General features: G+C 54.3%; 1 protein-coding gene across 5 annotated transcripts in view; it reads left to right on the top strand.

Moving 5' to 3' along the window:
- Positions 1 to 27341, top strand: part of POC1A (POC1 centriolar protein A) — a 100780-nt gene extending 73439 nt beyond the window's left edge. For 4 of the 5 annotated variants that reach the window (XM_042979074.1, XM_042979073.1, XM_015537469.2 and 1 more), the window contains exons 12-13: positions 6563 to 6706; positions 26582 to 27340. In XM_042979074.1, coding sequence (XP_042835008.1) covers positions 6563 to 6706; positions 26582 to 26680 — 243 coding nt within the window. In that variant the 3' untranslated portion in view covers positions 26681 to 27340. Of the gene's footprint in view, positions 1 to 6562; positions 6707 to 26581 lie in introns of all 5 variants that reach the window. The other variant, XM_042979076.1, reaches the window with a different exon arrangement.
- Positions 27342 to 27643: the final 302 nt, after the last annotated feature.

Below are 27643 nucleotides of genomic sequence, written 5' to 3'. Positions count from 1 at the left end.
GTTGTTGGTGCTGGCTAGCTTTGTTGCAAGTCTTCTCTGTTAGCCTGGCCCCAGCTTTAGTCTTAGACAGGCCCTATATCCCTGGGTCTTAGAAGTAGGGCATTCTTAGTAGCCCATCCCCTCCCTCAGCCTTAGGAAGCCTGAGTGATGTTGGCTCAGGATGGTTTCTTGCCTCTCCTCACCAGGGGCAGCGGGGTTTTATCTTTGCTCATCTCCCAATAGCTTATGGGTTTTGTTCTGTAGGAGAGAAGGGTCCTGTTAGGCTTTCATGCCTTTTCCGTGTCAGCTGCCTTCCTCTGGGTTTGCACCCTCAGGGATGGTTTTCTCCCATCTCCTGCCCTGCCGCCAATCTTTGTCATGAATTCCCAGTGGAGGTCTGTGAAAAACTTGTGAGTGGATGCAGACTCCATTTGTGTCTGTGGTTCCCAGGGGTTCTTCACTCTCACACTCTCTATACTCAGCCTCTAGCAGTTTGTTGGCTTAACTCAGTTCTTCTTACCCACTTATATAGCACCCAGTGCCCCTTCCTCCCGTGCTTTGCCATAGGTGAGCTGATGTTCACTTCCTGTTTTCCTTAGATGAGTCTGCCTTTCCTTAGATTTCAGGCTAGCTGTTTGCTTTGTGACTTCAGTTCTCTGATTTAAGAAAGTTTTGGATTGCTATTCTTGCAATTGCTATATTGTAATTCTTTTGGATTGCTAGTCTTTTTCTTGTTAGGATGGGGTTAATGTTTTACCCAACTTTCTACATCCTAGGCAGAGGCTCCTTATCCATATCTGCATCTTGATGATGAATAAGTGAGACCATAGTCAGTCCAGATGGGTTGACTTCTTGTCACAAGGAAGACCTGCAGGCTATTTTGTTTTTGTGTTTTTTAATGAAAATTTATGGTTAGTGACCCATGTGTTTAAGTGACTGAGATCAACCACAGATATTTCTGCAGTTTCTGCTGTGTGCAAAGTGTGAGTTCCTGGTGGCATGTGATAGGCTGGCAGCAGCAGAAACTGAGACAAGCAATTTAACCTACTATGAGAGCCCAGGATCCCACACCAGGGTGGGGTGAGAGGGGATCCCTACACACCCCAAGTGAGATTTCCACAGTTAAACAGATTTGTCTTTTCTGAGTTTTCACCTTTTTTAAAAAAAAATTTTTTAGTGTTTTATTTATTTTTGAGAGAGAGAGTGAGAGCATGCAAGTGGGGGAGGGGAGAGAGAGAGAGAGAGAGAGAGAGAGAGAGAAAATGAGAATGAGAATCTCAAGCAGGCTCCATGCTGTCTGTGTAGAGCCCAATGCGGGGCTCTATCTCACAAACCGTGAAAGCATGACCTGAGCTGAAATCAAGAGTCGGATGCTTAATCAAGTGAGTCACTCCAGTCAGGTGCCCTCCCCCCCCCACTTTTTTTTTTAATGTTTGTGTATTTATTTTGAGAGAGAGAGTACAAGCAGGGGAGGAACAGAGAGAGGGAGAGAATAGAGAATCCCTAGCAGGGCCCAGCACTGTCAGCATAGAGCCCGACACAAGGATCGATCCCACGAACTGAACCATGAGATCACGACCTGAGCTGAAATTAAGAATTGGACGCTTAACCAACTAAGCTACCCCACCTTTTTTTAATTTTTATTTTAAGCTGTTTATATTTGGGGTGCCTGGGTGGCTCAGTTGAGTAGCTGACTCTTGATTTCTGCTCAAGTTATGATCCCAGGGTCATGGGATCAATCCCTGTGTCGGGCTCCGTGCTGAGTGTGGAATCTGCTTAAGATTCTCTCTCTCTCCCTCTGTCCCTCTCCCCCACTGGCACACTCTCTCTCCCTCTTTCTCTAAAATAAAAAATAACAATAATAAATAATGAGATGTTTATATTTGGCACAAGTGAAAGATGACAACTTGGTACAGCTCTGTAGGTATGTACATGTAGGCTAATGTGACTTTACTCATGCATGCTATGCCTGTGAACCACCAGGCAGGGCCCCAGGACCCTTTGATGTTGAATGGGCAAAGCACTGATAGGATTTTCCTCCTTCAGTGCTGCTCCAGTTATTCCATCACTATCATTACTCACGGCCCTGGCGCATGTGTCCCTTCCCACTCTTGTTTGTCATCTTATCTCTGCTTATCGCTTGTTTGCCAAGCTCTGGCAAATACCACATCTCCAGGGTGCTGGAGTGCAGGTGAGTGGCCACGATGCTGTGTCAGGTGGGGCTGTTGGCCCTTTGCCTTGGGAAGGTTTCATTACACAGGAATGTCACCGTGGTGGGCTTGGCTCTTTGAGGCATCCAGTGTGTGTGGAGGGCCCGCTCTGTGTTCAGCTCTGTGCCAGGCAGGCATTCCAGGGCAGGTGGGTGGGAGAATGACGCAAAAAGTGTTAAACACAGGATGTAAGAGAAGCTGGGCATGTGGAAGCAAAACTGCAGGCCATGTCACCTGTCAGTAGCTGCCTGATGTCAGGGAACTGCCTGTACTTTGGGTTCTGATCTCAGCTCTGTCGTTTCCTGGGTGACTTCGAGCAAGATTCTTACCTCCCTGAGCCTCCTTCCCCATCTGAAAAATAAGGTTAAGGGGAACCTGGGTGACTCAGTTGGTTAAGCGTCTGACTCTTGGTTTCTGCTCAGGTCATGATCTCACGGGTTCATGGGTTTGAGCCCCGCGTTGGGCTCCGTGCTGCCAGCTTGGAGCCTGCTTGGGATTTTCTCTCCCCACCCCCACCCCGGCCTCAAAAATAAATAAATAAACTTAAAAAAAAAAAGAAAGAAAGAAAAAAGAAGGTTAATAACACCTGCTGTGAAGGGCCCCTATAAGGATTAAGCGAAGTGACATGTATAAACGCTGGCACATGGTAGGTAATAAGTAGACAGCAGTGACTGCCATCTTTATATGCCGGCCTGGTGGTGTGTTAAGTGCTATAATGTCCACTGTTGAGAGAGGACAAGGAAGCAGAAAAGGGCCATGTCCTGGTGGACAGGGACCAAACGGCGTGGCCGGAGGAATAGCCTGGGGCAGGCAGGACCCTGGACCTTGTGAGTGAGGCTTGAGGCTGGGAACCTTCCGACAGTCACTTTCTTTCTGAGCCTCAGTCTCCTTTATTGTACAATGGACGCAGCCTGTGAAGCTTGGAGTAGGTGGGAAAACACGGTGGTTCCTGCTTCCCTTTCCTCCCAAGGCTACCTCCCTGACTTGACACATGGCTGCTGTCCTCAGTGCACCTTTGGAGCTGGCTCAGTTTTGGCTCAGAAGGAGGGTTCCTGTTGCGAGTCAGTGGTGCTCCCTCCTCCCCCCATACCCCCCCCCCCCCAATCACTGGGCTTCCAGAGACTCCACTCGGCACTGTCAGTTTCTGGGCCGTTTTTCAGAAACACTCAGAATTTCCATTCCATCTTTCCCAGGCAGCAGGCAGCGCCCGTCTGACCACTCCTCAAGGATGCTGGCTGTCGGGACAGAGGGCTGCCTGACTCCCACCCTCCTTCTCATGGCCTCTCCTGAGGGAGCCATGAGGAACTCACTGTCCAAAGGAAGAGTGTGCGTGTCCAAAAGGTAGGGGTCCTTTGGAAGTAGTGGGCACAGGGCCGTGGCTACTTCTCAAGAAAGGCCCGCTGATGATTTCAGATAAGTGCCTTTCACAGCCCAGCCCTTTGTGGGGCAGGCCCAATCATCACCCCCATCTTGCAGATGAGGAGGTGGAGGCCCAGGGAGGTTAAGCCTCTTGCCCAGGACCACCTTGCCGGTGAGTGGTGGAGCTTGATGTCAGCCACACCTGAGTCCCTGCTCATCCTCTCTGCACTCTGCTGTGTCTCCTGACATTGCCCCCTGGGTCTGGGGGCTGCTGTAGTGAGGTAGAGGCTGGTCGAACCTTCTGAAATGTTTCCTTTCGGAATGGACTTCTGGATAGACATTGGGATCTAACATTGTGTGCCAGTCTCTGTCAATAACCAGTGTTGTGGTTGAACCGCCCCTTAGTTCTTATATGATTATAAGACTCCCATCAGCAGTAATCATCAGGAAACTTTGAAAAAATAAGGGTTTATTACTTTCAGTACCTAGAAATAGCACACGTGAGGCCACACGACATGGTTGAGGTTGGCGGGTAGAGAGAGTGGGCACTCATAGGCCTGGGGTTCTACTTTTATTGGGATTGAAGGTAGGGGCCTAGGAATTTTAAGGGCTCACTCTTTATTGGTGGATTTGAAACTTAAGAGTGGGAATTTAAGAAAAAACAAGTGGTCCAATGGTCAGTTATCAAAATCTACCAAGATCTCTAAGACAAAGGAGCCTCTGCAGTGGGAGGTGGCCTGGCTCTTTATCTGGTCGTGTGCTGGCAATGTGTTTATTCAAGATAGCCCTTTTCCAGCGGATGCCTCTTTGAAGTGGATGCCTGAGCAGTCAAGCTGAAGTCAAGCACTCGCATTACAAAAAAGAAGGGGAAAAAAACAAAACAAAACACCCACAACTGTCAGGGCTTTCACTAGCCAAGGGCATTGATTCCTAGAGGCCTGGAACCCCAGCCCTGGTGGGCTAGGGTCTTACAAAACGGCTGTAGCACCACAGCAGACATGCACACGATGGGTTTGCACACATGGCACTGTTCCTGTTTTCAAGAATGTGTCTCACATTCACTTTCTTTGTAACCTCCAAAGCCTGTATTTGTCCAGGTTCAAATGAACGTGGACTGGAGAGTTTGTTATCTATGAGATTGGAACACTTTCCTAATAAAGGAAGATATGCAGTAGGGTCCATGTGCTAAATTGCCCTCCTTGGCTGGTCGGGAATCATCTCCTGGGGTGATACTTTTCAAGGACTCTGATGTCCACCCAGGTGAGCATGTCCAGGGCAGAGCGTCTTTCTAGGGCTTGGCCACTGTGGGTTCATCCAAGAGATGGGGAGACTCAGAGATGCAAGCTAGGTGCTGGTGGCAGGTGTGCAGGCAGCCGTGTTAGGGTGAGACAGTGGACAGGTGTGCAGGCATCCGAGGTGAGCCCCAGTCATAACTAGTATACTCCACTGGCCATGGCATTGAGGGATGGAGGGGTGCCAGGTAGAGTAGCCTTCGCTCTGTGGTATCTGGGTAGTTGGCAAGCTCTAAACTCAGTAATGTCCTAGATTCAGAAGGGAGAGGGGTGATGAGTGTGGGCAGGAGAAAGAGGGACATAGACGCATGGATGGGCAGCCAGCAGGCCCTGTGGGCAGGCCAGCATTGATCCATCCCACTCATGTGTCCTGGTCCTGGGGATGCAGTGGCTGGGGTGGGGCAGCCACAGGCGTGTGGGAGTACAGAGGAGCTTCTGATCAGGAGTTCAGGGTTGCAAAGTGAGTGGAGGACAGGATGCTGGGGCCAGGGGAAAGGAAGGGTGGATGAGGGCCCTTGGGAGGCCTCCCAATAGGGAGGACCTTGGGAGTTGGGCTAGAGGGTGCAGAAGCAGGAGGGGAGCTGTGAAAGGAGGTAGGCTGAAGTGGGGTGCCTTGTCAAGGGGCTTGAATTTTCTCCCAAAGACAGCAGAGAGCCCTGGAGGACTAGCAAAGTCAGGGAGTAATGTGGTGACATTTGGGATGTCTGTTAGTGCTGTTAGTGAGGTCATGGTTTAAAGCCCTGAGCCCTAAGTGTAGCTGCATTTACGGGTTACTGGGGCCTTTGGGCCAGGCCAAGAGTGTGAGCCTCACCAAATATGTCATGTCCACGGAGGAATTGGAGGCTCCAAGACCAAACTGGGGCATCTGCTGACTGTGTCCTTGGGAATCCCACCCTGCACAGCACTTCCTAGGTTAGGAGAGGCATTCATCTGTGTGCAGACTGGTGCCTGAATTTGGGGGGACACATGTAGGACTGGGATGAGTCCCCTTAGGAAATCACTTGTGCTCAGTGGTTGTGGGGGGTGGCGTGGACAGAGGTTAGGATGGCTTCTGTGTTTGGGAGCAGAAGGATCTTAGGCAGAAACACTGATTCCTCACATTCCCAGAATCCTGTCTAAAGAGCCCAGGGTGCCTGTCCTGTGGATTCTGACTCCCACCAGCCATCTGGCCAGGATGTTCACACAGAATGCCTGTTTTCCCAGGGGATGTGCACTAGGGCGGGATTAGAACATCCCCCTGGTTCTAGGCTATCCCTGCGCTGGGGGTGGGGAATTGGCATTGATCTGACCAGGAAGAGGGATGGCTTCAGAGCCAGGCTGGGCTTCAGGGTCTCTGGACTCTGAGAGGCCTACTGGGGGGTGTAGGCTGCTTGAAGAGCCAGCAGCTGGCCTGGCCTCCCTGATGGCCACCAGGAGCCAGCAGAGTGCACTCACCGGCCCACCCGCACATCCCTCCCAGGCCCCTCTGGCCCACACTGCCAAATGCTCTGATTGCGCTCCTCACTCACAGCCTCTGCTTAGAAAGGAAGTCCTGGAAGGGGGCATGTGGCCCGGTTGTGGGAGTACCCCCTCACTGTGTTTCCCGCCAATATTTGGAACTCATTTTCTCCAGTTTACTGGTGGTTTTTTACTTCATCCTTCAGAGGGGCTGTTCCTTCCTCTGTTGTTTCTTTAAGCACTGAATGAAGACTGAAGGACTCCCTTTCTTTTCGTTGTCTTTAGCCAGAAGTGGATTTCCCTGTCCCTCCAGGCAGAGGCAGGAGTCAGGAGTCGGTGCAGAGCCAGCCCCAGGAGCCCATCAGCATGCCCCAGACGCTGACCAGCACGTTGGAGCACATCGTGGGCCAGCTGGATGTCCTCACCCAGGTAGGCCCTGACGTGTGTTCACCCCACCGTCTGCACTTGGCCTGGCATTTGGACCATTTGGAGTTGGCCAGCAAGTGCTGGATTTTTAAAAAACATAATCATAATGGACCTACTTTCTAGGCCAAATTAATGAAATTGCAGTGCCTGCCCTGAGATCCTGCCTCTCAGAACCATCCAAGCCCCGGCCAGGCCACTGGACCCTAAAATCAGCAGTGCTAGATCCTGCCAGGGTATGCCCTCCCAGGGCTGGCCTGGGGCTGCAGCAGAGCTTTGAAGGAAACACTGTCCATTCATCCTGCTCATCACCGGGTGGGCACTCCAGGGACGTGCCAGGGAACTGTAAGCAGTGAGTCAAGGCGTCTGGGAGCCCAGGCTCTGGGTTTGAGCTGGCACTGCTCCTTATCCTCCAAGCAACCTTGGCAAAATCCCTTTGGCTTTCTAAGCCCTGGTGGGTTCCTCTGTGATGTGCAGTGGTCATGGACTCCACATCCCACGTTTGTGGTCAGGATCAAAGGAGATGAATTTGTGGGAAGTGTTTGGCTTATGCCTGTCTCTAGGTAGCTGCTCAATAAATGTTAGCTGTGTGCTGACCACCATCATCAAGATGGACGTGGGCCCTGGCCTCTGGAGCACGTGTACATCTGTCAGGTCCCAATACAGAATTGTAGCGCAGCAGTTTCCGTAAGAGCAAAATGCCCTGGCGAAAGGTGGCAGCCAATACCAGGAGCGTGAGAGCAGTGCTGGCAGAGGGAGCAGCCTGCCTGCAGGACTGGAGGGGGCCATGGGCACATCCAGGCAATGGGCAAAAGGCCCAGTGTGGCTGACATGGGGCATATAGGTGGGGGGGGGGGGGGGGGAGGTGGCAAGGCAGGATTTAAAGGTCCTCAGACCCTTCCCCGCCTAGGCTATGGGTGCAGACAGCCTTTTCCTATGCCAGCTCATGGGTAGAGCAAGGGTGTGGGAAGAAGGCAAAGGACCCTTGAATCTCTGACGGAGATGGAGCTGAAGTGGTGTGGCATCCTTTCCCTCCCTCTGGAGCCCACCCGGTGATGAGGCTCACTTGGATCTGGGGCCAAGTGAGAAAAGCTCTTCTCCGTCATGTCACGTGGTCCACGGAGTGTCACAGCATCCCGGCTGGTGCTGCACACCTTGGGCCCAGTGAAGGAAGGACATTTGAAGGGAAAGGCCAGGCATCAGTGGCTGGAGGCCGGGGGAACTGCGGGCACCTCATACAGACATTTTGGAAAATCTGTTAACCCTTGAGAAGGCACGTGCTAAGAGAGAAGTATGAGCAACATGCACATCCCCCACCTCAGATGCGTCAGAAACTGCCAAGCCTGCCTCATGTTCTTCACAGCCTTGTCAAGTGAGAGATCAGGGGAGGTGGAATCAATTAGAACTTTATAGGATAAAATTGGAAATTAAGTCTGAGAAGATGGTTAAAAATAGCTTCATTGGATCACTTCTTTGGAGTATAGCACTAAAAGCATTTCCCGTTGCTGCATTTCAGGAGTGCACATGGGAGGTTTTGTTATGTGTTAGCAGTTCAGAGTGTGATAGTAACTTTGTAAGAAACTGGCATCACAGAGAATAATGAAGTCTCTCTTGTGGCCTGGGCCTCTGGCCCGGGGTCTGGATGACTGTAGCACCCTCGTCCTACCTCACGCTGTCCAGCCCCTTGGTGGATCCAAACAGCACTCCGCCCTCAACCAGATGCCAGGCCCATCAGCCAGTCACCTGCTTTGCCAAATGGTGTGCATTCCTGAATGCCACCAAGTGAGACATGTTCCTGATGGACTTGACACATCCTGAGGAAACTTGGGTTCCATAGATGAAGCCCCCACTTGAGGCCTCAGCCCATTTCAAAGTGGTAGGAGTTGCATTTGTGCTAATTAGATGCTGTCTGTGAGCTTGGTCACTGGTTTTTTCAGGTCTACCTCCTCTCCTGGATTTGGGGCTCTAGCTGAGGTGTCCTAGCCACAGCCAGAGCTGTCCCCAGTGGCGTTGGGAGTTCCCTCCTCTTGGGACCAGCCTGGCTGTGGGCAGTCCCCTCTCTGGAGGCTCCTCTGAGGCCTAGAGCCAGGTAACCCTGCTGTGTGTAGCTACCTATGCAGGTTGCCCAGCGGCCTCTGAGCCTCCTTGGTCTGTAGGTATTGACACATGCTGCCCCCCTCAGTGAATGCTCCTCACCATCCCAATGTGCCTCTCTGCTCTGGAGAGGTACTGTCAGCCACCCCAACAGTGACTCACACTTCACAGTCGTCTGAATTATGCTATTCTCTATCTCACCGCTTCGCTGCCCTTCCCCGCCCCCCCACAAGGAAGTCTACTTCAAAGAGGCTTCTGAGAGGGAAGCTGCCTTCCAGGTCCTTCGGTCATCCATCCTGCAGAATATCCTCCAGGGAAGCACTGTGGGGGCTGCAGTGACTGGGGATGTTTACTGAGTGAGTCACAGAGCCTCCAGCCCCTGGGTGATATGAGCAGGACACCCCGTTGTGGAAGCTCACAGTCCTCAGAGCCTGGCTTCCTGCTCAACAGGCTGGTGTGGCCCAGTGATTGAGTCTTCCTCTCTGGATGTTCGTAGCCCATTTACACCAGTGTGAAGGCCCAGGACCCGTTCTCAGTCCTCTTCAGTGGCACCTCTGTGCAAAGCAGAGACCCGGAGGTTGGGCAGCTGAGTGTGCCATGGAGAGATGTGACTCAGCTTGTTTGGGCCAAGATCTCAGTAACCTTGGGTAAGGTACTTAACCTCTGTGCCTCAGTTACCAAGTCTGGAATGCAGAACGATAATAGTACCCGCTTCATGGGCCTCTTGTGAGGATTAGATGCATCGGCTTGTGTGAGGCTCTTTGGGCGGTGTCCAGCAGCGCCATGTGCTGCCCCTTGTCATTATTCAAGGCCTGGCAGAGGTGGCGGGGGGATCCCAGCAGCACGAGAAATAGCTCTCCCAGCTCCCCACTACCTCCCTGCCCAGGAGAGCCATTCCTCAGCCCTCACAGTGGGGGTGGCGAGTTCCCTTCATTCCTTGAGCCCTTTCTGTGTCTGGGGCCAGTGAGCGAGCCGGGTGGCTTCCCTCCCAGGCCAGGCCGTAAGGCCTGTCATCCCAAGGAAAGCAACATGCCCTTAGGGCATGTGCAGCATCCAAAATGTAGCCCTTTGACTTCCAATTTGGGGTTATACCGTTTTGTTGTTGTTTTCCTTTTTTTTTTAATGCTTATTTATTTTTAAGAGAGAGAGATTGCGAGCAGGGGAGGGGCAGAAAGAGAGGGAGACAGAGGATTCAAAGCAGGCTCTGCACTGACAGCAGAGAGCCTGACTTGGGGCTCGAACCCACAACCTGTGAGATCATGACCTGAGCTGAAGTCAGAAGTTTAACCGACTGGGTCACCCAGGCGCCCCTTTACCATTTTATTTCTTTAGGAACACCTTTTCTATAAAGTGCATATGGGGGCGCCTGGGTGGCTCGGTCGGTTGAGTGTCCGACTTCGGCTCAGGTCATGATCTCACAGTTCGTGAGTTCGAGCCCCGCGTCAGGCTCTGTGCTGACAGCTCAGAGCCTGGAGCCTGTTTCAGATTCTGTGTCTCCCTCTCTCTGTGACCCTCCCCCGTTCATGCTCTGTCTCTCTCTGTCTCAAAAATAAATAAAAACGTTTAAAAAAAATTTAAAAGTGCATATGTTGTTTTTCAAAAGTGTATCCATTCAGGGAGATAACTTTGGAACACGTTACAAGGTTCACAGGCCTTTGGCCATCCCCGGAGCAGGTGTGCTGTCTGGACCGGCCTGGCCTGGCAGGGAGTTGTTTTAGATGGGAAGTCTGCAGAGTGTGGGGTCATGTCCTCGTTGCCGTCCTCCTCCTCCTCCTGCCATCTGGCTGAGACCTGCAGCTTTCCAAGGGCTCTCCTTCGTGGCCCTCATGTCATCCTCCCACTTGGTGCTCAGCAGCTGGCACCATGCCAGGTGTGAATAGGGTAAGAGTAACTGCTTGTGCATGGGCCAGCCCCAGGGGCCACTCAGCCTGGGGCTTCCCCTGCTAGACAGTTTTCATGTGGTCAGGGATGGCTTCATCCAGGAGTCCGTCTGCAAGCCAAACTTGATCTTCCTGAAAGTTACGGCCAGATGTTCTTGCTCTGTGATTACAGAGCCGGGAAACCCTCAGGTCCCTGGCCAGAGAGTATACCCCTTGCCATGGCCCTTCTTTATATAGGAGACACCCCTCCTTACTCCTGTGAGGTTGCTGTTGAGGGCTTCACGGATTCCTCCACTGAGAGCTCCTGGGGATCCTGATGCCAGCTGGTTGCCATATTCTGAACAGCTGGGGTCTCTCTGGTCTTACACATCCCTACCAGCTCTGGGGAGCAGAGTGAGCCACCTGCCCATCAGCCTGGACATACCTGCCCTCCTGGATTTGAGGACCAACCCCACCATTAATCACCTGGGTGACTTCAGGCAGGTGACATTGCTCCCCAGAGCCTTAGTTTCCTCCCTCATAAAGCGGGGACAGCCGAGCCAGCTTATGTCCTCTGAGCACTGTTGGGAAGCTCTTGGTTAGCTGGACCGGCACCAGCTATTTCATAAAGCACAGCATGAAGTCGACGTGCTCCCAGGAGAATGTGGGAAAGTACCAGGGTGGGCAGGTGACACAGGAGTGTCAGGAGTGGACATTCCACAGGCCTCTGCAACTGCTGGACTTGAGTCCCAGGAATGCTCTTGAGCTGCCACTGAGACTCTAGTGGTCTGGCTAGGTGCTAGGACAACAGGGAGAAAAGGAAGAGATCTTTCCCCAGATCCAGGAAGGGGAGCCCAGGAGGTGATGGGGAACTGAGGTGCCCAGGGGCTGTTGAAAATCAGGGATGGGTCATGGGGCCCATTAGATGGGAGCCTTGAACCCAGACCCAGGCACTGGGCCCAGATTGAAGCCCTTCAAAGTTGTATACTTACTGTGATAGCTGTTCTTTGAATCCAGTTATCTTAATGGTTGTTGAAAAAAGTATTTCCTAATAATGGGGTTTAGGTTTCTCTTTCGCGACTTATTGCTCCTCAAAACCCCATCATGGGAATTCTCAGGAACTCCTGGGGCTGAGGTCCTGAGTGGGGGGCTGTGTACCCCCTCTTTCTCTCGTGACCCTGTCCATACATACATACACACACATACACGCACCTGTCCTATGGCTACCATGGGTTACTGACCTGCTGGACCTGCCCCAAGTCTTCTCTTCCTGAGAAAGGTGGCTTGACCTTGGAGGCCTGTAGGATCCAGAGAAAAGCCCTGACCAGGAGTCAGAAGCCCCAGCTGCTCTGACCCATCTTTGCCTGTTTCCATCTGTGTGGATCTGAGTAAACCTTGGTTTTCCATCTCTATACAGGGGAGCCTTTAGGACTGCCCATCTACCTGTCCCGTGGGATGGGCAACAGAGGTCAGCACCGCACATGAGGCCAGGACTTCCCTCAGGTCCTTCTTTCCATGAGTCGCCTTCTTCCTGGAGTCCCTGGAAGAAGGACTCCAGGGTGGGCCCTGTGGCTGCCAGGGCTGCCTGCCTGGGGATAGGCATTCAGCATGCATCCAGACAGAGGCCTTAACCTTTCCCCTCATGTTCTTGTGGGGGTGCGCCAGGTGATCTAGGGGTTCTTTTCACAGATGCTGGAAGACTCACCAATGAGCAGGGAGAGGCTGCTTTCCACAACTAGCCTCACTGCATGAGCTCACCTCCCGGGTTGGCTCCCTTTGCTTCCTTTGCGGACTCCTGAGTGACAGAGGTTTGGGTGGTGTCTGGGAGTTCCAGAGTCCCTCAGTCTTCCTCAAGGGTAAGGGGTGGGGCACAGAGGCGTGGACAGTGCCCAGGAGCTGGGGAGGCTGCAGCGAGGGGCCCCGGCCCAACAAGCGGCTTGGTGGTTTTGCCTCAGAAGCCCACAGCAGAGTTATTTTCGACTCCAGTTTCACATCTTGCTGCTTTTTAAAAATACCAAGCCATGAAAATTCCTGCTCCAACTATGTTTTTTTTATGGCACCCGTGCTTCAGGCTGGCCACAGCCATGCTGTGATGTCACGTTCAGGTTCCTGTGACTCACTGGGGGCTGCTGGGCTCCAGGACTAGAACATGCGTGCAGTGGGAAGCAGGCGGGGGCAGGCCCACCCAGCCCTGCCAGTCTGGGTCTCCTGACGTTTGAGTTTGTGAAATATCCAGGTTGTTGTAGCTCCACTGACCTAACTCAACAAGGCTAAGAACTTTTTTTCTGTGAGCTTTGGGGAATTGGATAGAATGGCCTGTTTGTTTTGAGACATCCTGGCCTTCCCCCCTCAACCGCCCATGTCCTGGGGGTTCCCTATTTGATGCACCGCTTGTGTGAGGTGCCTGGTTTCATGCTGGTGGGGAAGGTGGGAACACAGGGTCTGCTCTCGCATGGGCCGAGCTGCCTGACCACTCTGTGGGGCTCTTGGTATACCTCTTCCCTGGGCAGACTAGCTGTTGTTTGTGCAGACACACTCCAGATTTTAAAACAGTTCTGCCATTTTAGCTGGGGGCCAGCCCTCTCAGGTGCGCCCAGACTCAACTTGTTGGGAAGGTATAGAGTAAAAGGCACCCTGCCCAGCCGCCCCCACGCCCCCGCCAGGATCCCTGTTTATAGGGCGTGTGCAGCCCCTATATCACTCGCACATACAGCCAGTGGCGTGGGGGTGGTGGTTGCTGGTTTCCACAAAAGTGGACCCTCTCTCCACAGCACATCTGGCCCCCGGGCCTGCACGGTCCAGAGGTTGTCTGGCTGTCCTCCTCTGTATAGACATTCAAGAATTACCCTTGGACCAAAGTCAGGTTCAAGACAGCCTGAACTCCTGCTCTTTGGGGTTTGGAGACGAGAGACTTGTTTTTCTTCTGTCAAGAAGCTGCTTCCTGGGGACAGGACACTCTCTGGTCTGTGTCAGAAGTGTACTTGGGGTCTGACTAGCCAGTTGCAGAGGGGCTGGGCCCTGACCCTTCCCCAACTCTGTCACTCTTTTTTGGCAGTTTATCCACAGGCTCCCCTGGCTTTGCAAAAAGCAAAGGCTGGTGCTGCTAGCAGCGCTCAAAGGCAGGACAGGCTCAAGCTCCGTCTTCTCTGCCATCTGTGGTTGTGGCAAAGAGCACCCCTCCCCAGAGAAGCTGAAGAGGGAAGGCCCCTGCCCACCAGATGGGCTTAGGGTGGCTGCCTCTAGGGCCTCTAGGGCCTGGGAATGTTCACAGTCTTCCGAGATTTCTCCTATGAGGCCCTGAGCAGGCCTGGAGAGCTGGGGGTGGGGGCACAGGGGCTGGAGCCGGATAACAAGGCTCATGCAGGGGCATCTCATTCAGACTGACTGGGATTACTCTAGAGGAGGGGAGATGTGGACCCCAGATGGTTTGCTCTTACTCCTCTGCGGACCCACAGGCCATCCAAGGAAGGGTTAAGTACAGGCCACAAGAAGGGGCCTATGAGTATTCTGGTTGTGAAAGGCAGTCCCGAAGAGGCCTTCTTGGCTCTGTGATGAACCAAGTCACAGCTGACCCTGTGGCCATTTGGCACTCTCCTGCCACTAGAGCAGGGTCAGAGAAAGCTGTAGTCAGGTCTGCCACTTCCTTCACCTGCCCTGTGGAGGGCCCTCTCTGGGCCTGGACTGTCAGTACGGACCCTCTCCCTGGGTGAAGGAGAAAAAACAAAAAGAAGCTTTAAACTCAGTGGGACATGGCTTTTGGGGGAGCGGTTTCATGTCCCCCTTTCTGATCTGGGCCCAGTTGGTGGCTCTAGAAAACCATCCAAGATGAGAGGCTAGGTTTCCTCCATGGATCGCTGGGTCCTTGGCAGGGCAGGGGGGAGCCTGTGAGCCCTTCTTCCCTGAGGTGGTCCTGTCGGGCTGGGGCCACAGCCTGACTTGCCAGGCTGTACTGAGGCCTCCAGGAAGCTACCTGACAGTCTCTCTGACTTGGGATGATTGTGTTTTATCAAGTTGTGGTAAATTAACTAACACTTTGGATTATGGATTGTTGGGAAAGTCGACTTCTGAAGAAATGGAATGCAGAAGGTGGCCAAAGCCAAGGTTCACAGCCCGTGCTCAGCCCTGTTTGGACTCACCACGGAGTCAGAGTACAGCAAAGCCGCTGGTTGAGCAGTGACTGGCATCCTGCACCTTAGGGCGTGTCTCTGGTAGACCCTTGCCTCCCTGGCGGCCTGCCCAGGGCTGACAAGGAGATGAGCTTGAACTCAGGCCAGTTTTGGCACGGTCTGCAGCTCAGAACTTTTGTCCTGGTGTGGGTAGCACCCACTGGGCCCCAGGAGCATTCCGTTTTATGGATAGTGGTTAGTGGATCTACTTTTTATAGCTTCTCTTTTGGGGGTAAGCAGTAATATGGAAAAGCCTGTGTTCATTTAAAAGGAGCTGCTCTAAAGCCACAAGGAAGGTATATTAGCCAAGATTCTTTAATCCCATGGCTAATCCACCAATAGAAAATAGTGTTTCATGGACTTCCCGAAGAGAGCTAATCCGCAGTAGAGGTGGGGGCTGGGGGATGCAAAAACGTCAGAGAAATCCTATATCCCTGAGATAATGTGAAACAGAAACATAGACCTGTGGGCTCGAGGGACAAAGGCTCATTTTGTGTTGCTAACAGCAAACGTTTGGGTGAAGGGGGTTGGTTAAAAAGACAGTTGCTGAGCCCAGAGAGATTGGGAGGAATTTCTGTAGAAACACGTTTTGTTGTGCATCAGCTGTGTGTGATCCCGGGCAAGTTAGCATGTCAGACGTCAGCAGGAGAGGGATTCTCCCATTTCTTCCCCTCTGAAGTTCAGGCCTTGAAGCTGCTAGCCCTCATCAAATCAGGCCTGAGGTGGGAAGGGGAGGAAGTGGACTGCTTCCTGGACTTCCATCCTATTTTGCACACCCCCACATCCTGCTGAGGCCAAGGCCAGCTGGCAGGGGCCCCTCTGGCCTACCTAGCCTCCAGTCCCTCCCCTGCTGTCCCCTCAAGCCTGCCAGGTCCAAGGCCCAACCTGAGGGGAGTGTCCCTCACCAGCCAGGCGGGCTCATCCCAGGAGTAAGGCTGCGCCTGGGCCTTGGGAACATGATGGGCTCGCTGGTGCAGTACCTGAATTCCTGCGTCTTCGTGGAGCTCAGGGCCTGGCATTTGTCCATCCAGCACTCAGTGTGTACCTACTATGTGCCAGGAGCTGTGTCTGGAAGCAGGAAGACCGCAGTGAGCAAGAATAGATAAAAACCCCTGTCCTTATGATGCCGGCATTCAGACTGATGGACGTCAGCGGGCTGTCGAGGGCCAGCATTTGCCTCTTTGACTCGAAGGCCCCTGTGCCATGGACCACTGGGTGCTGGACAGAGGCCAGGGCAAAGAGGCAGAGCCTTGGCTGGTGGGAAGCACTTGGCTCAGACCAGCAGCCTCCCAAAGCCAGGCTGGCCCTTCCGGCCCCTGTTCAGCCCTGACATGTGGCAACTGGCTGACCAGGGCACCATCAGCAAGACAGGGCCCTGCATGTGTGTGTACACACACACACACACACACACACACACACTAACATACACCAACAGACAAAGCTGGAGCTGGCAGGAGACAAGGCAGAGCTGTGCAGGCGCTGAGCCCAGCAGCCCCACTTTGTTTTGATAGCTCACAAGACCCCACAGCAAAGAGATTCCCCTTTTATTGCATCTGTTTTAGATCTTTAGAATCTGAGTGAAGTCAAAACCATGCTAGAGGGGAGATTAATTCCATATTTTTCCATCTTTGCAATGAAACGAAAGGAAAGTTAGACATTCTGTGCGGCACAGTCGAGACAGGGGCATTGAGCCGATGGCCAGCGCCAGGATGCTCCCTGAAGCCTGGCACAAAGGCCCCCAGTGGTGTGGCCAGGCAGGTGCGTCCTCTCCCTAAGCCCCAGGGCACCTTGGACACTACCACTGGTAATCTGGCTTCTGTCTTGGGGGTAGGGGGTTGGGATGCCCCAGCCCCTGTGGGAGACCGCCTAGAGGAGCCGATTCAACCACAAGCCTGGAAATGATTAAAAGGAACTTTCCGTCACAGGAGAACTTTAAGGAGCAGCCAGACCACCACGTGCCCTGATGGCTCAGACCCTACCAGGCCTGACCACAGGCTGCCTTCTTTGGGGGCCTCATCAAGCCCCATCTGTACAAGGCCCCCTGCAGCTCAGAGCTTAGCCATGGCCCCCATGAAGTAGGGAGCCATGTTGCCCATGGTGCACCCCCATGTCCAGAGCAAGGGCCACATAAATATTAGCTGTTGATACAGTATTACAACGGAGCCTTTAGAGGTGCAGTGTACAGATGAGGAATCTAAAGCCTTGAGTCAGATAACTTGCCCAAGGCCACTCAGCAAGTTAGCAGTCAAGTTCAGATTTGAACCCAGGCAGCACAGCTCTGGAGCCTGCGCTCTTACCACACAGGACAAAGGTAGGGACCAGGGGTCACCATAATAGCATTTTCCAAGAGTCTGCACCTGTGCTATGGCCAGGACATCCTGGGAGAGGAGCTAGGCAGGCACTGAGCGTGGGGGTGAGCCGAGGGGGACTTGTGGGGAAAGAGGGCTGAGGTGGGGCTTTTGGTAGGTGGCTTTGGTCAGAGAGAGCAATAGTAATAGGCAACGTGGACCTTGAGTGCCATGAGAATGCTATGCCAAGGAGTTCGTCCGTTATCCCTGAGCTCCTGGACAGGAAAGGGACACGGCAGAAGCAGTGTGGAGGTGGAGGGTGACCCAGGAGTCCCGGAAAGCCGAGGTGGAAGGTGGAGCCTGAGCGGAGTAGTCACCGAGAGGGGCCTAGGGCACCCATCTCATGTTGGGAGCCATGGGGCAGGAGTAGCCTACCTGGGTCTGGTGAGGACACTCGTGAGGCAGAGCCCTGATGTGAGGATGCTGCCCAGCCTGACTCGGCAGCCGGAGGAGTTGAGAACAGCACAGTCTAGTCATGCGATTGGTTTCCTACACGCCATCAGCCCTTCCTGTGGTGCCCCCCTGCTCTGGCGCCCTGCTGTGCTCACCAACCCCACCGCCCTCTCCCGGCCCCACATACTTGGCCCCGCATACTTGACGTCTCTCTGCCTGACTTTCCCCCCACACTGCAGCCCTGCCGCACGCCTGCTTGGGCAGCAACCCCCACCCCAATTGCTTAACCCTCTTGCCTCGCTGCCCCCCAGGCCGCCTTCAGACACGGGTGGCCCAGTGTCCCAGCTTCCTGCTACACTGCTGCCCATTTTAGTTCTCCTCGCTGCGGTGCCCCCAGCCTGGCAGAGAGCTCGAGGGCGCCTGTGGCTGGATGTTTGCTCTCTGGCCCAGCCACCCTGTCCACCTCTGGGCCATGTTCCAGGGAGGCCCAGGAGGGGATTCTGACCATAGAAACCACCTAAGAGGGCTAGGGCTCTGCTCAGAGCAGAAAGTGGACATGGAGAAGTTCCCTGGCTGGGGTCGGGGGCCCTGGGATAGAAGGGCTGCGCCGGAGCCGGATGGGGTGGGGAGTGCTGCGGGGAGGCCTGGAGCGAGGTCTGCACGTGCAGCAGCATTCCAGAAGGAACTGGCCAAATATCTGAGAAATGCACACAGAAAGGCTGGCTGGTTACCTTCTGTCTTTCTCCTTTCCTCCAAAATGTTACTCACTGTCAGTCATGGTCGAGCAGCTTCCCCAAAAGCCAGCCCAGACAGGACCAGTGCTGCGGCCACGCCAGTGCCTGGAAGCCCCTCCGAGCCGGTCTCTTGTCTGCTGCATGTGGCAGACCTGACAAATGTGTGGGGGTGGATGAGGTTGTCAGGAGGGCCCTGTTGGTGTGCTGTGGCCCCTCAGGTCTTTGTGGAAGTTATGGCTCCAGTCTTCCTGCTACATTTGCACGTGGGCTGTACAGGAGAGACACTTTCAGCAAAGGTCGTAGTAGCAGCAGTGCTCTGGGAGGAGGAGCAGCTGCTGGAAGGCCCCTGGCTCACGAGGTCTGCCCTTGGTGTTCTGAAGTGCCAGTTCACCCCCTTCTGTTTCACCTCCGACTGTGGCACCTGGTGGCCGTAGTCAGTTCCCGGGCTGAGCCTCTTCTCCCAGACTCACTCTAGAACCAGCTCTGAAAACTGACCACAGGCATGCAGGAGCCCCATCTTCCTGACTGTACTTGCTCAGACCTGTGAATGTGATAAGGCAGTGCCAGGGTGGAGGCTTCCCTGTTCCTGTCCCTTTTTGGCCAAGGGCCCTAGGGTCCCTCCTCCACCTTCCTTGTGGCCACCACGCTCTCTTCCCTGTTCAACCACTCCAAACCAACAGCACTCACCTCCTCAACAATGCCATATTCTTCTGTGCCTCAGGGCCTTTGCACCTACTATACCTTGTGTTTGGAACACATTTCCTTTAGCCTGTCTCGGGTTGTTGTCTCCTCACAGAGGCCTCCCAGGCCCCAGTCAGAGTCAGAGCTCTTCTTCCCAGGTATATCAGCCCCAGAGTAGGTGAGCCATGTCAGGGGCCTGGGCTTCACTTGGAGCTAACTCTCTGAACATATCCTGCTCCTTTTCTTCTTGCCTTCTCTCCAAACACAAGTGTAAAGGGGATGAAAAAGAGACCTAAAAAGGAGGTAGAGGGGCACCTGGGTGGCTCGGTCGGTTAAGCATCTGACTTTGGCTCAGGTCATGATCTCACAGTTCGTGGGTTTGAGCCCCACATCGGGCTCTGTGCTGACGGCTCGGAGCCTGGAGCCTGCTTCAGATTCTGTGTCTCCCTCTCTCTCTGCCCCTCCCCTGCTCATACTCCGTCTCTCTGTTTCTCTCTCAAAAATAAATAAAACATTTTTTAAAAACTAAAACAAAAAGAAAGGAGGTAGAAATGAGGACTAGGGGAAAGAGCTGAGGAAAAAAAAATGCAGGACAAGCCTGCCTCAAGAGGAAACCAGTCTGGGGAGAAAAAAGAGGCCAGCAGGGCTGAAAGAAGGGGAGGTCATACCATAGGAAGTGGGGGGCTGGGAAGTAGGCAGTCCACTAGAGAAAGAAAGGACAAAGGAAAAGCCCACGAAGCCCAGGGAAAGCGTGATGGAGCTGGCAGGGAGAGAGCGGCCATGAGAGGAGCATGAAGAGCTCCATGAAGGGAGCGGGGCCTCCACGCGCTGGGTGGCAGAGCAGCCCTTCTTCTGCTTTGTTGCACCACTTCTACTTCCAAGGGTGGGGATTATGCTCTCAGGGAGCACTGGACTCTCGCCGCCTCCATGTGACGCCCGCACAGAGCCCGTGGGAGCATCATGGCTCCCAGCCCTCTCAGGCAGCACGGTCAGGCAGAGGCCCTGTAGATGCTCTTTGGCCTCTGGCAACACTCTTCAGATGCCTAAGTCCCTGTCACACATCAGGAGTGGAGGCTCTCCCCTTGGGCACCTCAAAAGTCAGTGGAGATACATGCCCCCAGGCTCTGCCCCACGCGGGGCACCTGGACTGGCCAGTTTGGGCCATCGGTGGGCAGGGGGCCAGTGTGGGAGCTGGGCTCAACTCTTCCAGCTCCCAGAGCCCTGCAGCCATGGGCAGGCATCTGATACTTTGATGCCATTAGGGAAAAAATATCCAAAGCAGCGAGGTCCAGAGCCACGATGGCTGTCTAGATGACCCTCGTGTTGTGTCGTCTCCCGCTTGGAGCTGGGGGCCCTGGGTGCCAGACGTGTGGCTGAAGACTGGCATTTTGGTGCAACTTCTTTGGGCATCACTACAGTTCCTAGGGGACTAAAAAAACAAGCCTGTCGCTTTAAAATCGGTTATTTTTAGACCCCACTCAGAAGGCCCTTCAGGGTGTTACATGAACCGTCTTATACATCTTGAACTGTGAGTGAGAGAAGCCACTTGCCCTGTTAATGTTGCCTTGACAGGGGACAGATCACAGCATCTGTTCTTCCCTAGGCAGGAAGATGAGGATTTGAATAAGATGCCCTTGTTCAGCCTCTCCCAGAGGATATTCCTCTGGAGAGCTCAGGCAGCCAAGTCAGGCTGGGAATGCTGCCCCACCCCCAGCCTGAGCCGGCCTCACTCATGCTCTTGGTTTTGGTCCGCTGTGCCTCCAGCACTCTCCCTGACGGGTTCCCTGCGTTGGCTGTCCCTTCCTTGTCACCCACTGAGGGGCTAGGCTACTTTCCAGTGGGCTTCAGCAGTGTCACTGGTATCATCCCGCCCCAGATTCTGTCTGGTGTCCAGGGGCTTGTTCCTCTGCTCTCCCTACCTCTTCCCCCCCCACTCTGCCCCCAGCAGGGACGATAGTGTCAGAATGCAAAATAGCCCTGTTACTGGCTCAGGCCTCCTGCCCAGCCCACTCAGAGGGGGAGGGCCCTCACACTTAACCCATCCTGTCTGGAGCCCATTCTCTGCCCCTGTCCTGTGTTCTGTCCTATGTTTGGGGCCTCAGGGAATGGTCCCTTCTCCCATCTGCCTCTGACTTACCCCCACGTGGTGGGGGTTCATACTTCGTTGGTATCTGGTTGGGCCTCCAACACACCTAACCACAGCCATGTGCGCAACATCCCCGTGTGGCGGCCAGAAGGGTCTGCTCCCCACTCGGCCCAGGACCACCAGCCCTGTCCTCTGCTCTGAGGCTGAAGGCAAGGCCGCCGCCTAGCATGGCCAGAAGGCCCCGGCCCCATCTCTTGCCTCCACAAGGCCCTTCCTCACTCCCTCAGACATGCCTCCTTTGATCCATCTCTCTGCTCGTTACCTTCCCTGCCACCTCGGGGCTCCGTGCTCTGTGATCCTTTGGCCCCAGGGCCTTCTTGCCCCACTTGCCTGGTGAACTCTTCCTTAGCCTTTGCTCACCGCTCCATTCCCGGGCCCACTTCCCCAGGCCACACCCTTCTGTTCTTCCCAGCACACCCTGCTGGTCTGTACGACTGCTTGGTACTTGCCTCTGCAAACTGGTGTGCACCCTGCAGGCCTAGCCGAGTCTGTGTGCACCATTGTCACCCTGGGTGACACGGGCCAACACAAGGGTGCTCAGTGAGGATGAGTGAGTGAAGACAGTCTGAGGCAAGGGTTGGTAAATATCTGGTTTTGTGGGCCATAGGGTCTCTTGTCACAATTATTCAACCTGCCATCATAGCCAGAAAGCAGCCGTAGACAACATAAACAAATGGGCGTGACAGTAAAACCTTACTTACCAAAATAGACAGCAGGCCAAGTACACCAAGCCTCGGTCTAAAGATACAACAGAGTATGTTCAACAGCGAACAGGAATGTTTTTAAGGGTACTGTTTCCCATGACAAGGGCTGTGGCTTTCTGGAAATTGCTGGTAACAGCAGCAGAAGGTGGTTCAGAAACAAGCCCCCAAGTGACTCTCTGACAGGGGTGACTTTGAAGATGAAATTTCTGAGTCTGCTATGACTTTGTCCCATGAGGCTTCCCCATGGCTGGCAGGTGAATGCCGTGACCTTGGAAGTGGACAGCGTTGGGCGAGGGTGACAGTGTCCAGGTGTGGGGTCTGAATTCTGCTTCCTGTCCCCATGGTTCAGGGAGAGAGGTGCCTTACTTAGTTGAGCCCAGTCTTGTGAGGGGTGGGACACCCAGCAGTGACCAGGGCAAGTCCCACAGCGTGTTTGGGAACTGCTCACTTATGCTGAGTGACACCGCACTCCAGTGAAAGAGAGTGTCTAAAATTCAGGCGTTTGGGTACTTTCTCATCGTGTGTCTATTAAAGGGTTCTTGTTGGGATGTCCCCTTTAACCCTATAATATTTTTGTAGCTCAAAATCGTGACTTTTATGATAATTCCAAACCTAAATGTTAAGTGAGGTAAGAGACTGCTTTATAGGGGATTGGAGGCATCTGAGGCCTAGGAACTGTCTCTGAGTGTGGCCTGATGGTGTGAGGGGACTGCTAGGTGACTCTGGGGGGGGTGTCCCTTTTTACTGCTTCTGCTCATTTAATCTGGAGCCAGGTGTCCAGGTGGCCTAGACAGGACAGAAGGTGACTGTTGCTGGGTAAGAACAGAGATCCACGAGTTCCTCCTCGGGCTGCTCGAGCTTGGGCACTGGGTGAGGGACACACAGGCCTCCCGGGGTTATGTAGCCAGTAGCCCTCAGGCATGGCTGGAGCAAGTGGGGAGGAATTAGGCCAGGCCTCACCTTATACGTGCTTGATGGGGACAAAGCGAAGGTGCAGCTCCCGGTGCCTTCGCCCAAACTCTGAAGCCAGGCCACTGTGGGTCATGGCCTGGTTTGTCATTTATAAGCTGTGTGACTCTAGGAAAGTTGCTTAATATCACTGTGCATGGATTTCCTCATCTGAAAAATGGGCATGTGGAGGGCTCCCACGCTGAAGGATTGTGGAAGAGGGCTCGGCAGGATCACGAGCACTCCGTGAACATGAGCTGCCGAGAGCAGCCCCTGGAGCAGAGTGTGTCAAGAAGCATCAGGATGAGCCCCTAGGGCCTGTCCCGGGTCCTCCCACCAGTCTCCCCTGGAGTCTGGGCTCCACACCTCAATTATGGAGGGGACTCTAGAGTAAGCTGCCCGGATGGCACAAGGGCCAAGGAGAGGGAATGAGTTGCCTGGTTTCTCCAAGGTCAGCAGGCAGGAGGGACCTTTCTGGAGGAGTTTGGACTCCACCATGCAGGAGTCCTGGGAGATGGGTCACCTTACCCAGACAGGTCTGCCTAGCAGCCAGAACGCTGGCCTCCTCAGCCCTTTCTCCACATTTCCTTTGCCCTGCTGAGAAGACAGAGGTCCACAGATGCCCAGGTCAAGCAGGGCTGCTTCTCTCATTGCCATTTGCCACCAGAACCAGCCTGTACCTCCTTGGGGACTTTCTCTCACCCCCTGCTCCTCTGGACAGAGAAAGGTGAGGGGCCATGAGGGCCCAGGGGCTGCTTGTGAGGCCAGCTGTCATTTGCCCTGAGTGAAAGGAGGGTGAGAAGGTTGGCGGGAGTGGGGGGCTGTCAGGAAGACTGCGGAGCTGTTTGCCTCGGTAGTGCTCCCCCCACCTCTGGGACAGGCATGCCACACTGCAGACACCGTGTGGAATGACCCGGCACACAGAGCAGGGCGAGCAGCCTGCTTGGCGTGGCCCTGGACAGCGGGAGAAACAAGCTACGGCCTCTGCCCTCTGGACACTGAGGCAGCACGTGTTTACTGAGGCTTGCTGTGTGCCTGACACTTGGTGCAGGCGGGCATGTTGTTCTGAACCAGCAGGTGAGGTCACACTGCGAACAAGGCCAAGTGATATGTCCCGGAACCAGCCCTTGCTGGGGATACCCTCGCCCACCCACACACTGTCCCAGATGCTTTCCCTTCCTCCCTCCCACAGGCCCCAGCAGCTGGGAAGCATGGTGACACCGTGGTGGCCTGGACTGTCCCTACAGGTGGCCCACCTGCCCTCCTGCTGTCTGTGCCTCCAGCCCTGAGCGTGTTTGACCTCTGCTCCTCAGAAGCCCCACTGGCAACCTTTCCATTGCTGTGGAGACTCTTCCCATGGTGGAGGGAAGGCACATCAGCAAAACTAGACGTTGGGATTTCTAGGTTTTACTTTATCATGAGAGACACCATTTTCCATGAAGATGAAGTCTCATGTTTTATTAGAGTAGGATTATTCAGGAAAACTTGTGGAGCAGAGAACACCAAGACAACATTCTAACATACAGAAATCCAAAAAATTGTCCTGTCCCTGGCCCATCCTTCTGGCTCAGACGGGGGTTGGGTGGGATTAAATGTGATCTGGAAGAGCCTGGTAGACTTCATCCCTGGATGGTGGCTGCCACCCAGCATCTTGGCCTAGTATGCCGGGGGCACAGGGGAGACAGGAAGTAGAGAGAAAAGATAGAGATGATGACTCTTCCCGAGTCTTTCTCAGCTAGAAAAGGGGGGAAGTGGGAGAACGTCAGGGAGAGGAAGGAGCTGCAGGTTTGAGGAGTAGTGGACTTGTGAAAGCCTTTTTGTCTACAACATGCCACAAAGCACCCTCTCAAAGCTCCCCCAGGAAGGGCCCAAAATTGGGCTGGCACCCTCCTTTCAGGGGGCTGGATATGAAAAAGGTGTGTGCATTTATGTTCAAAGAAATGTAATATTGAGAAATGGCCCTATTTCTACCGAGCTAAAGTATGGGCTCCCCCATGGAACTAAGTGGAGGCCTCATGAAATGCGTGGCACCCCCGGTATTGACATTGGCCCAGCACCCGCTGCCTCCACACTTGAAAATTCGGTCCCTGTGAAAAGTTTAAAGGGGCAGGGAGGGGGTGCGCAAAGAGGAAAAGCAGGCGGGCTCCCCCACTGTGGCCTGGAGTCCGGGACCATCGGAAAAAGTCTGGATGAAGAATGATTTTGGAGTTTGGCTCGGCACAAGCTTTGCAGCAGCCTATGGAAACTTCCAGGAATGCTGCTCTGGGCCAGCCAGGGGCTGTTTCCGCCTCCACTTTTACGAGGTACAGACCCCTCGACGGCTTCTGGCCAGCACAGGGGGAGTGTGACTCTCTTTCAGCTCAGCCCTGCCTCTCAGGGTGCAGTGCACCTTTTCAGAGCCCTTACAGCCCAGGCCAGCTCAGTTAGAAAGGGCCAGCCGCCAGGAGGAGCAGCCTCCGTGAGCGGCTGACGTCCATGCGGGATGCTGTGAGAATTTATAGCAGCCTTAGAGGGGAAACTCCCTCCCAGAATGTTTCAATGTTTTATTAAATGTATGAAGGGAAAGTTTCCTTTTCACTGGACCAAGGCCCACAGCCTCCATGGAGCCTCAGGGAAGGTGGCAAAACCTCTTGGGAAAGCCCACAGACAAATGGGTAAAATTAATAGAAAGTATTGTTTCTTAATCTGAGCCTTTCTGCTGGCTGTAGGCGACACCACACAGGAACCGAGCCTACCTTGCTCACAGCAGACTCACCCAGTGCCAGGTGCGGGCCTGACACGCACAGGCCCTCACCCAGCTCTCGATGGGGGGAATGTGAGCTCAGCCATAGTGGCCAGCATGGGTCAGGGTGGGCGATGGCTGGGGTTGGCCGTGTGACCGGTGGGCAGGCTCGGGAGCACACCGGCTCCCAGATAGCACCTGCCCCTCTGCCAGCACTCTGTCCAAAGCCAGAGGAGGTGGGCAGGTTTTTTGCAGCCACGTCTGCAACACTGGCCCTGGCCCATAAGGCGCATGCAGCCCCAGCAGCTGGGGGCATGGGCAGGCTAGACAGCTAGGTCGTGCTGGGTGTGCAGGAGAGGCCAGGGAGCAAAGGCTCAGCCTTCGGAAGCCAACATGATGACAAGCATTGCCGACATGGGTCAAGCTAAGAAGTGATGGCTGGGTGCCATCCTGAGTCAAAACCCATAGTGTCCAGGACTCCTGTGAGCTTGGCGTTATCCTTCCATTACAGAGGAAAAGGGGGGCTTGGAAGTGGAGTTAGGGCCAAATTCCCAGGTGGCATATTCCTGCAATGGTCCTCACTGGACTTGGACAGGCAGAGGCCCTCCTAGGCTCGGGGTCGCTCAGTCACTCACCTCCCAGTCTGGGAAGTCCCTCCAGGTATAGAGGTGAAGAGCCTGAGGTGTAGGCAGGACCCTAATCTGGTGCCTTCATTTGGGGGTGTCGTTTTCTTACCTTTGGAATGGAGATGGGTGATGGTCTCCAGTTGGTTGTGGACAGAAACCTGGCCCAAATGAGGAAGTGGTTCTGTTCCAGACCCCAATCTAAGTGCCAGACCACCAGGGCCAGGGATTCTGACCCAGGGCTGTGGGACCTGCTGCCGACCTTCCCTCGCTGTGTCCTCCCCCTGCCTGCAGACATCAGAGAACAGCCATCCAGAGCGAGGAAGAGACATGAAGGCAAGAGCGGTCCAAGTCGCCACCAGAGCCAGGGACCTGACAGGACAGCAGGCCGAGCAGCTGAGCAGGAATGGCTGGGGGGGGTCCCTAGGGCAACCCTGAAGCCTGACCACCATTTCTTTTGCAGACAGTCTCCATCCTGGAGCAGCGCTTGACACTGACGGAGGACAAGCTGAAGCAGTGTCTGGAGAACCAGCAGCTAATCATGCAGAGAACAACACCGTGATCAGGGGAGCGAGAATCAAGAGCTTGGTCGATTTTGGGGGGGTGGCAGACCGGGGACTGGTACTGTGGGACTTGGGTAAATAAATGAAAGGGATTCAGCTCTGTGGGCATCACATTCATCCCTGAGCCCCAGAGATTATGCCCCTATCTCTGTCCTCCACCTGCTGTCTGCACCTGGAGGCTCTCCACCTGGCAGTGGGAGGCCGGCCCCCTGTGGGCAGGGCCAACACATGCAGAATGTACTGTGTTTGGTTTAATGTGAAGGAGTCACCCGGAAATGTTTGCTACCTCTACCTCGGAGTCCCAGTGAGCCCTAAGATCGCAGCTTCCCTGCCCCCTCCAGAAGAGTCCCCTTCCTGGGGTTTGTCCAACCTTCTGTCATATGACTGGCTCTTCCCACCCATAGCAATGGACTACACATTGGGTGGGGAGCCAGGAGTTTTCTCTAAATCTGACAAAAGGCCCAATGTGGGTCCATCTGAGGTTTATCCAGGAACAAGCACTCGAGGCGGGGAGGTGGTAGCTTTGCAGTGGCCTCGATTTCTGCCTCACGCATGCTCACTGGGGCCTGGTGGCTTCCTCCTCTGTATGCACGAAGGTGAAGGAATCTGAAATTAAAATGGACTTTATTGAGCTTCTCATAAAAGTGGCTTGTTCTGAGTGAGACCTTATCAGTGCCTCCATCCCCAGGGCCCATAAAGGGAGAATGAGAGCGGTGGCTTCGGAGAGCCCCTGCCAGGTTACCTCTGGAGCTCAGGGTATTGGGGGAGCAAGGACAGCCAGAGTCCCTGCATGACATCCACCTCCCCTGGCCGGGCCCCCAGCTGGCTTCCTCGATTGGATCCTGGAAGACTCAGGCACCTGCATTTCCACTTACTCCTGAGGGTTCTCATAGGTGCCTTCCTCTGCATCCCTGCAGGGAGAGCCAGGCAGTGTTTGCCATATGTCTTGGTGTCTTCTATGC

The sequence above is a fragment of the Panthera tigris genome, chromosome A2, assembly GCF_018350195.1.
Source record: "Panthera tigris isolate Pti1 chromosome A2, P.tigris_Pti1_mat1.1, whole genome shotgun sequence".
Classification (NCBI taxonomy): domain Eukaryota; kingdom Metazoa; phylum Chordata; class Mammalia; order Carnivora; family Felidae; genus Panthera; species Panthera tigris.
The sequence above is the reverse complement of the archived record's forward strand: the minus strand, read 5'-3'. Positions and strand labels throughout refer to the sequence as shown.